This window comes from Eucyclogobius newberryi, unplaced genomic scaffold (genome assembly GCF_026437365.1).
Source record: "Eucyclogobius newberryi isolate DKJ021-1_F unplaced genomic scaffold, fEucNew1.0.hap1 SCAF_13, whole genome shotgun sequence".
NCBI lineage: Eukaryota > Metazoa > Chordata > Actinopteri > Gobiiformes > Gobiidae > Eucyclogobius > Eucyclogobius newberryi.
Genome location: NW_027315757.1, coordinates 33,070,222 through 33,080,812, shown reverse-complemented (window position 1 = coordinate 33,080,812; position 10,591 = coordinate 33,070,222). Strand labels below are relative to the sequence as shown.

The 10,591-nt window shown below is 40.9% G+C and overlaps 1 protein-coding gene across 1 annotated transcript in view; it reads left to right on the top strand.

The window, feature by feature from the left end:
- The window catches only part of LOC140358660 (homeobox protein Dlx3b-like), a 19,489-nt gene extending 15,519 nt beyond the window's left edge, over positions 1–3,970 (top strand). The window contains exon 3 of the mRNA XM_072443656.1: positions 2,876–3,970. Within this exon, the coding sequence (XP_072299757.1) occupies positions 2,876–3,301 (426 nt within the window). The 3' untranslated portion in view covers positions 3,302–3,970. The remainder of the gene's footprint in view (positions 1–2,875) is intronic.
- The last annotated feature ends 6,621 nt before the right edge of the window (positions 3,971–10,591 follow it).

Below are 10,591 nucleotides of genomic sequence, written 5' to 3'. Positions count from 1 at the left end.
GTCCTGCTTTAGACCTGCTTTAGACCTGCTTTAGTCCTGCTTTAGTCCTGCTTTAGACCAGCTTTAGTCCTGCTTTAGTCCCGCTTTAGTCCCGCTTTAGACCCGCTTTAGTCCTGCTTTAGTTCCGCTTTAGACCTGCTTTAGTCCTGCTTTAGACCTGCTTTAGTCCTGCTTTAGTTCTGCTTTAGACCTGCTTTAGACCTGCTTTAGTCCTGCTTTAGTCGTGCTTTAGACCTGCTTTAGACCTGCTTTAGTCCTGCTTTAGTCCTGCTTTAGTTCTGCTTTAGTCCTGCTTTAGACCTGCTTTAGTCCTGCTTTAGTCCTGCTTTAGTCCTGCTTTAGTCCTGCTTTAGACCTGCTTTAGTCCTGCTTTAGTCCTGCTTTAGACCTGCTTTAGTCCTGCTTTAGACCTGCTTTAGACCTGCTTTAGACCTGCTTTAGACCTGCTTTAGACCTGCTTTAGTCCTGCTTTAGTCCTGCTTTAGTTCTGCTTTAGTCCTGCTTTAGTCCTGCTTTAGTCCTGCTTTAGTCCTGCTTTAGACCTGCTTTAGTCCTGCTTTAGTCCTGCTTTAGTCCTGCTTTAGTCCTGCTTTAGTCCTGCTTTAGACCTGCTTTAGACCTGCTTTAGACCTGCTTTAGTCCTGCTTTAGTCCTGCTTTAGTCCTGCTTTAGACCTGCTTTAGACCTGCTTTAGTCCTGCTTTAGTCCTGCTTTAGACCTGCTTTAGTCCTGCTTTAGTCCTGCTTTAGTCCTGCTTTAGTCCTGCTTTAGTCCTGCTTTAGTCCTGCTTTAGTTCTGCTTTAGTCCTGCTTTAGTCCTGCTTTAGTCCTGCTTTAGACCTGCTTTAGTCCTGCTTTAGTCCTGCTTTAGTCCTGCTTTAGTCCTGGTTTAGTCCTGCTTTAGACCAGCTTTAGTCCTGCTTTAGTCCTGCTTTAGACCTGCTTTAGTCCTGCTTTAGACCTGCTTTAGACCTGCTTTAGTCCTGCTTTAGTCCTGCTTTAGTCCTGCTTTAGTCCTGCTTTAGACCTGCTTTAGACCTGCTTTAGACCTGCTTTAGTCCTGCTTTAGTCCTGCTTTAGTCCTGCTTTAGTCCCGCTTTAGTCCTGCTTTAGACCTGCTTTAGTCCCGCTTTAGTCCTGCTTTAGTCCTGCTTTAGTCCTGCTTTAGTCCCGCTTTAGTCCTGCTTTAGACCTGCTTTAGTCCTGCTTTAGTCCTGCTTTAGTCCTGCTTTAGTCCTGCTTTAGTCCTGCTTTAGACCTGCTTTAGTCCTGCTTTAGTCCTGCTTTAGTCCTGCTTTAGACCTGCTTTAGTCCTGCTTTAGTCCTGCTTTAGTCCTGCTTTAGTTCTGTTCATTATGATGAATCCACCGCAGTCTCAAAAGTGCAGATGAAATATTATTTGTGAACTTTAGCCATTTCCAAGTTGAAGTGACATTTAAATTATGGCATAAATAACATTGTTTATATCGTTTATAATGTGACGTTTACATCCCGTCCAAACATAAATGTGTGACATAAGCACTTATAATATGTTGTATCTGTAATGTTAGAATCAAAAACATGGAGGAGCAGAAGAAGAAAAGAAAAGATAACTTATGGTTTTATCTTATATTTAGTCTGATCCGTGTGAATTATGCAGCATCTGGATTAAAACATATTTTTGTTTATTTAGCAATGTTCAAAATTGTGTCCACGCCGTCAGATCCATGCATTTTGTTGTTGTTTATGTCATTGTTCAGTTATTCTCATATAGATTAAGAGCATTAAGATCTTAAATCTAAGCTTTTTTTCTTATTTACACTTTATATAGTGTTAAAATGTAAAAATATGTTTTGAAATTTTGATATTTTGAAAAGTTTTCTTAAAACTATTAATCTACAAGGACATTTTTCAGATATTCTTCAATTGGACTCAATAGTAAATAACCTGTATTATAACACATATATATATATATATATATATATATATATATATATATATATATATATATATTACATGTTGTAATTGTAATCTATATATATATATATATATATATATATATTACAATTTAAACATGTAATTGGATCCAATGCAGTGAAGAAAGCTGTAAAGAACGGTACATAGGTGAGACAAAACAGCCTCTACACAAGAGGCTTTATCAGCACAGAAGAACTACACGTTCAGGACCTCAGAGTGCCGTGCATCTCCATCTTGAAGCCTCTAATCACTCGTTTGAAGACGGTGAGGTGAAGGTTTTAAGCAGGGAGAAAAGATGGTTTGAAAGAGGAGTCAAGGAAGCTATTTTTGTTAAAAAAGAAAGACCTTCTTTAAACAGAAATGGAGGGCTTAGGTTTCATCTTCCTGTTATTTATAATGGGATTCTGAACCCCTGGAAAGGTAAAGGACATTCAGATGCTAATCAGGTACTCAGGGTGGTTGAGCCAGGGTCTCACAAAGACAAAGAGGATTCTAATAGCCCATTAAAATTCTGAATAGGCTAGCTCGGTAGATACAAGGGGGGAGTTTCTGTTGAAACAAACAACTCCTTCTACTTCAGGAAGGCTCCGCCCAATGGGCGGGTCTTACCACAGAACAGTATTAATATCGGAGTTCTCGATCAAATTCTTTTATTGGACAATGACTTTTGGATGAGAGTCGAAACATCTATTTTTTCAAACTGAGTCCAGATGACTACAACTGAAGCTTTTTCTACTATGTAATTGGACATTTTTATAGGTTTCTCTGTCTTCAAAATCACTAAATTCAATAGAACCTTTTCCCTTTGCGTTTCTGTTCAGCTCAGACCTTTCTCTTGAAAATAATGCTCTTTATTGTAAAGTTTATTTTAGACTCTCAAGAAATATTACATTTTGATTTAATAATTTGTGTTTTTTCAGGTGAAAATCTGGTTCCAGAATCGCCGCTCGAAGTTTAAGAAACTCTACAAAAACGGCGAGTTTCCTCTGGGGGACATGCCTCTGGAGCACAGCCCTGAAGCCAGTGACTCCATGGCCTGCAACTCCCCCCCGTCTCCGGCTGTGTGGGACAACAACAACAACAACAACACAGGCAGTAGTAGCAACAGCAGCACAAACAGCGGGGGCGGGGCTAAGAGTAACAGCATGTTGGAGCCCACCAGTAGGGGTCAGCCTCCCTTCCAGCCGCCTCTGGAGGCCCCGGCCCCGTACCTGGGCGAGTACAGCCATCCGAACTGGTACCAGCAGCCGGGGCAGATGGGCCTGGGTCAGCCCGGGACCATGCACCTCAGCACGGGCTCTTCAGCAGCCACGCCCGCCTCTCAAAGTGTGGGTGCTGTGTACTGACTGGAGATGGAGACTTGGAGATGGAGGAGATGACCAAAGGCATTAAAAACTGATAAAGGATTATATTTTTTGTTTTATATTTAATATTGCATATTTATATAGTTTGTCTTAAGCCTTTTTCTACTACTGAGTAGTTTGTAGATGTTGACTCGCTCTAAGCCCGCTGGAAAAGCAAAGGACTTTTACCAAAGATAACTGTGTCTTCTTCTATTGTTTATTGTAGAAAAGTCGAGTACTACTTTCTTCATGTTTACACCAGGGCATTTGTAGGTGAATATAGTTCCCTGTATTTATTTAAACGTTTAAGGGTGCTATAATATAAGAGAATACTACTAATGCAAATATTAATGACATAATGACTGGAGCAAAACTATTTTGACCCCTTTTAACAGCTTAACACAAACACGCTCAACTTGTTCAACAATGTGGTTTATTAATAGCAGCTCTTTGTGAGTGAAGATGCTCCTCAGGGTTAAACTAGGCCATGTCATAAACCAGCACAAATATCCTCGCACTTCTGACGTTGTTTCTTTAGAAATAGAAAGAATCTACAAGAAGGAGGTCATAACCCCAAAGACTGTTCAGTGTTTCTCTGCTTTCAAAGAAAAACTACTCTTCCATGTAAAAGAAACATAAGACCGGATTATTGCCTGAAATTTGATTATGATTATATCATATTTGTGTTGGATGAACCTTTTAATTATAATAATAATAATAATAATAATAATAATAATAACTTTTATTTATATAGCGCTTTTCAGTGACCCAAAGACGCTGGACATAATAAAAAAGGGGGGGTATTTACAGACAGGGGGGGACAACAAGTACAATACACATTAATATAAAGATAAAATGAACAAGACAGAAGAAGTAGAGAGAAAATGATGGGGATGTAACAGGGGGTAGAAGAGTAGACAATGGGGTAGAGGAGGCTAGGGGTAGGGGAGGTCATAGGCTTGGGTGAAGAGGTATGTTTTGAGGCGGGATTTGAATGTTGTGAGTGAGGGAGAGTGGGACAGGTTGGGGGAGGGAGTTCCAGAGTCGGGGTGCTGTTCGGGAGAATGCTCTGTCGCCAAATTATGTCCAAAGTGATTTCCAGATTGCTCCACATATTCTTCCTCATGTTTCCATGTTGAGCACCTCAAGCACACCGTTCCATTTGGTTAAAGCAACTTATTTGTAGTTTATGGAAGGAGGAATTATTCAAATCTGTCTTGCTCTTCCCTTTCAAATACTCACATACACACATTGTCAGACGCTGCCACTTTAGAACAGCTTTTCCTCTGGGTTTGCAGTTGATAAAACATGCTTACAATTAGATACTAACAGCACACGGCGTCTGGATTTTGCCATAAAGTTCTGCATTTACATTATACTTGTTTTAAAAAAGCAGTGGTGCCAAACTGTGTGTCAGGGCCCATTTAGAAGTTCACACGAAGTGCCACATATTTTCACTGTTATTCCTTTTTTTAACGCATCTGTGTGAAGCAAAACTCTCTTTTTGGACTTATCTGTGGAAAGTCAAAACCAAGAAGCTAGAGTATCTTTTTCATCATGGCAGTAAAATGGCAGAAATAACCTGTGTGTGGATAATGTGGAAAGGGAAACACTCTGATATCAAATCAACTTCAGCAGGCGCCATGTAAAAGCACAAAGAAAGACCAGACTTTCCCTGCTTTCTCCGACCTACACAAGTGAAATATCATTATCACTGTAACAAGACGTTGATAACCATTGTAACCATTGTATCGTGTGAACCCAACGCTGTACATATCTGAACGCATCCGGCAGAATCGTGCTCAGGTCTTCTTTATTTACAAGTGCCTTGGTGGAGTACATGGTGAAAATAAAAGGTTGACTCTGCTGGCGTCTCCTCGTGCCTTCTTGTGCGGTGAGTCATGGCAGGTAGGTTGCACCCATCTGGTCCTGGTGCAGACAGCGGCAGACTGTTTGGAGACTCTGCGCAGTAATAACACACGCGGCAGCACGGCGCTTTCATGTGGCCTGCAGTGGGAGAGGAGAGGAGTGTGTGCATGACAAACAAAAGAAAACGAGAGAGAGAGAGAGAGAGGGAGACGCCGTGACACCGAGACAAACACTGTGTTGCTACAAATACTCAACGAGATCAGGTTGCGTTCTGTGATAGGGTTTTATGTTGACACGAGCGTTTGCATTTGTTTGATAAGCTCAATAAGCTCATTTTTCTGTTCTGCCTTTCAGCAATCCTAACGTGAGGCTAACAGATGCATGTGCTTATGTTGATGAGTAAGTCAAGAGTAGTTTTATTAAAATGTTCAGGGTAAGTCGATGTCAACAACTAACTCCAGCCACTAGGTGTCAGTAAGATGGCAACTTGGTGGTATAAAAATGTCTGGCGTTGTTTTACAAATGTGTTTAATGTAAGAGAAACCTTGCAGTTGAACTATAAATTGTGATTAACAGCATTTAGTTCTTCATCTCTTCCTTCGGCTGATTTAATTTGAATTTGACAGAATTGGGGATTTTCTCTTCAGAAACTGATTTTACGGATCAAGGTGAAACTTAGATCATGGATGAGCAAAGTGTAACGGTCAAACTGATGCTGATGGGCAGATCTGACCCAGATGTTTTTGTCACAAAACAGGCTGAGCACAGAAGTGACGTCCTATTTAGAAATGTTCTGAGATTGATCTCAGGTACAAAATATCTATAAAATATGTGGCTATATCATTCCTGTCACTGAATTAAGCAACAACCAATTCCTGCAGTTGTAAACTCGCTTGCGTTCCTTTCAAAGTACTTAGGATTTAGGACAGTTTACTCTATATTTTACTTGCAAATCCACTGTAGTTAAGACTCAACTGTTCACAGTGACATAAATGACTTATGCTAAAGAAAGACTCTTCTCTTCAGCCGGCAGTGCCTCCAGGCTTCAGGAGAACATCCAGGGCGTGTATAACCACAGCCTCTTCTCTTGGACATCTTCCCTGTTTGTTTAGGCTCTTGCCTTCCTGTGCTGAGCGCTCTGCTTCCAGGTGTCACAGAAGAATGCCTGAACATCAGAGGAGACAGGCAGACGGCAAAACATCAACATGTAGCGACCTGCGACAGCACCTACACGGCCCAAATGGTTTTACGCACACATTGTGGATTCTGGTTTGAACGCGTGGCATCGTAGCTTGTATTGAATGGGTTAATTGTACGTTTTGTGGGAAATAGCGTAAAGTCCGGATGGTTCTCTGGAGTAAGCGGTGAGCTGAGGCCAAAGTTGGCGTTGGAGGGTGAGAAGAGGCGATGACGTCAGGCAGCGAAATGCGAGGGCGAGAGGAGCACTCAACAGCGGAAAGAGCGACGGTAAGAACGTTCTGAAAGATCGGGAGCTGACGTTACTTTCCCTGCCTCCAGCCACGACCCGACACATCCTCACAACACAAACCCTCACAACACACACACACAACACACATCCTCACAACACACATCCTCACAACACACATCCTCACAACACACATCCTCACAACACACATCCTCACAACACACATCCTCACAACACACATCCTCACAACACACATCCTCACAACACAAACCCTCACAACACACATCCTCACAACACAAACCCTCACAACACACACACAACACACATCCTCACAACACAAACCCTCACAACACACACACAACACACATCCTCACAACACAAACCCTCACAACACACACACAACACACATCCTCACAACACACATCCTCACAACACAAACCCTCACAACACACATCCTCACAACACAAACCCTCACAACACACATCCTCACAACACAAACCCTCACAACACACACACAACACACATCCTCACAACACAAACCCTCACAACACACACACAACATACATCCTCACAACACAAACCCTCACAACACACACACAACACACATCCTCACAACACACATCCTCACAACACAAACCCTCACAACACACACACAACACACATCCTCACAACACAAACCCTCACAACACACACACAACACACATCCTCACAACACACATCCTCACAACACAAACCCTCACAACACACATCCTCACAACACAAACCCTCACAACACACACACAACACACATCCTCACAACACACATCCTCACAACACACAACCCTCACAACACACAGAACAGATTTGAGTAAGAATGCATGTTTTTCACTTTGTCTTTTTCCTCTTTCTAATAAAACACTGATGGTTTAATACATTCAGGAGGCATGCGTGTAATGCCATACTGTGGAACATTCCAGGGAAAAACAAACATTGCCACTGAGATAAGAAGGCAGTGGGAACTCCCTTTAAAATGGGTTGTTGGTTTTCTTATGAATAGAGCATTGTTTTTTTAGTTCTTATTTTTTAAGTGCGTGTCATTTTCATTTGTATTACTTGCTTGCCCATAACACGTTTTACACTCTCTCACTTTGAATTTCAGTTGAGACTTGGAAACCATGTCAACCTTTTGTTCCCAGTTCCTCACGACCAGCAATGAAGACTATAAAGAAGAATGAAGTCACGCAATAATGAGATGACCAACGGAAAGATTGGCTTTGAAAATAAAATGGCTTACAACATAAATGTGTTTGAAAAGGACGAGCCACAGAAATAATTTTTAAAAATAACAACTGTCAAACTCTGGATCGTTTATGAAATTATAAATAACATTTGGATCATCATCAATCACGTTCGTCCGTATCACATTAATGCATCATCAGCCTTTAAGTCAATTACAATAACCCTAATTTTATGTGACTATATAGACACAAGGGGGGGAAATGTGCAATACTGACTTAACCATGTGCAATACTGACATAACCATGTGCAATACCGTCATATTCATGTGCAATACTGACTTAACCATGTGCAATACTGACTTAACCATGTGCAATACTGACTTAACCATGTGCAATACCGTCATATTCATGTGCAATACTGACTTAACCATGTGCAATACTGACTTAACCATGTGCAATACTGACTTAACCATGTGCAATACTGACTTAACCATGTGCAATACCGTCATATTCATGTGCAATACTGACTTAACCATGTGCAATACTGACTTAACCATGTGCAATACTGACTTAACCATGTGCAATACTGACTTAACCATGTGCAATACCGTCATATTCATGTGCAATACTGACTTAACCATGTGCAATACTGACTTAACCATGTGCAATACTGACTTAACCATGTGCAATACTGACTTAACCATGTGCAATACCGTCATATTCATGTGCAATACTGACTTAACCATGTGCAATACTGACTTAACCATGTGCAATACTGACTTAACCATGTGCAATACCGTCATATTCATGTGCAATTACTGTCATACTCACAAGCAATTAAGGCCATATTCATGTGCATATAACTGATTAATAAGAGTGTTTACTTACCATTAGTATTAGTATTATTTAGTCTTATGCTAGCTATTTTTACTTTACTTTATTTTATTATTATTTACTTTATTTTATTGTATTTTTATTATTATTTTAATTTGTTTTTATCTTTTTATTTTATTTGTTTATTTTCCTCCATTCCCTATTAAGATATGAGAGGAGTTTTGTTAATAAGAGTTTTTTATTTTGTTTATAAGAGTTTACAAACTTCTTATAAGTGATCTGTCCTTTTCCTCTGTTTCTACTGCGTTGTAGCACCGACATTTCCCCTTGTGTGCACAATAAAGGAATATCTTATCTTATCTTATCTTAGAAAAACTAAGAATCAAACTAAGAAACAGTAAACCAAAAATAAATCCTTCTTTTTTTGTTTCAACGTAGAAAACAGCCTTGGAACGTCAGCATGGTTCTCACTCCATCCCCAAAGCGCAGCACAGTCTCTATAAATCCTTCACAAAGTCCTGCAGTATCTCAGCTACACTTTAAGTCTGTCCGTGCGTGTGTACCGGCTCCACACGGCTCCACTTTAACAAGGCCATGTAAAAAAAAACTCCCGCTGTTCACGACTTGTTCTCATTAATGTCTTTTATTTATATATTTATTTATTAGATTCTGAGGACAGGCCCGCCCTCTCGCTCTGTTTTCAATCCTCTCGGGGGCCTCGCGCTGCCCTCGCTCCAGTAGCCACTTCTCTGTAAGGTTTTTATTATTTGTATTCACATGCAAGTACACGGTTTTCTCTCCAATTTGGCAATATCGCAATGACAAACATGCAAAAACATGTTGCCCTTTACACAAGCGATCGATGTAAAGCTCGGGAGTCACACGTCATCACATTTTCACAAGTTTCACAATAGATATTTGAAAATGCTTTAGACATTCAAAAGTATTCGCTGTCTGGCCCTTGGGCCAATGTTTCTCTATGGACTTTTTGCCAAAAAAACTTAACCGTTGCTTTTTGGCATGTGATACCGAGCTCGATAGCATTACTGTCATTTCAAATAGCTTAAATCAGGGGTCCCCACCCACTGGGCCCGGGGGCCGCTGGCCATCTGCTACGACAGTCTGCAGCCGCTGGTGATCGGCTGCATTCTTCCATCTATGCAGGACCAGTACGTCTCCAGGACTCTGGGACGAGCAGGTCGAATCACAGCTGACACTTCTCACCCTGGACATGGACTATTTGGGCCACTCCCTTCATGCAGGAGGCCACTCCCCTCAGGCAGGAGGCCACTCCCCTCAGGCAGGAGGCCACTCCCCTCAGGCAGGAGGCCACTCCCCTCAGGCAGGAGGCCACTCCCCTCAGGCAGGAGGCTACGGTTCATCAGGACAAGAACAGTTTCTTTCCCTCTGCCGTTGGACTCATGAACACTTCCTAAACGTCACTTTAACTAATTTAATCAATCACACTGCACTGTTCACTTTCTGCACTGTAAATTTAACTGTACATTGTGTGTAGATAGTAAGCCTATTTATATCCTTAAGCAGATTTAAAATTGATTTTCTTTAATGCAAGCCCTTTTTGATTTTATATATGTTATTTTATCATTGTTCATTGTTTTATGTTGCACCAAAACACCAAAGCAAGTTCCTTTCTGATTTCTTATTTCTGAAAATACACATCCAATTAACCCAATAAACAGCAAACATAAGTATGGTATTTTTAAAGTTATAGAAGGGTTTGTAGACATTTTATGCTGTTGTTATTGGCTCTGCCCCGTTCAACCAGACCTAGAAAAAAAAAACAATTGTGATTGTACTGGTCCTTGCGAGGAAAAAGGTTGGGGATCACTGGCCCAAATGACATATCTTTAGAAGGAATGTAACTGGTGTAGCAATTAAAAATAAACTCAATTTCACTCACAGGGAGGGTATAGTGTCAAGGTCACC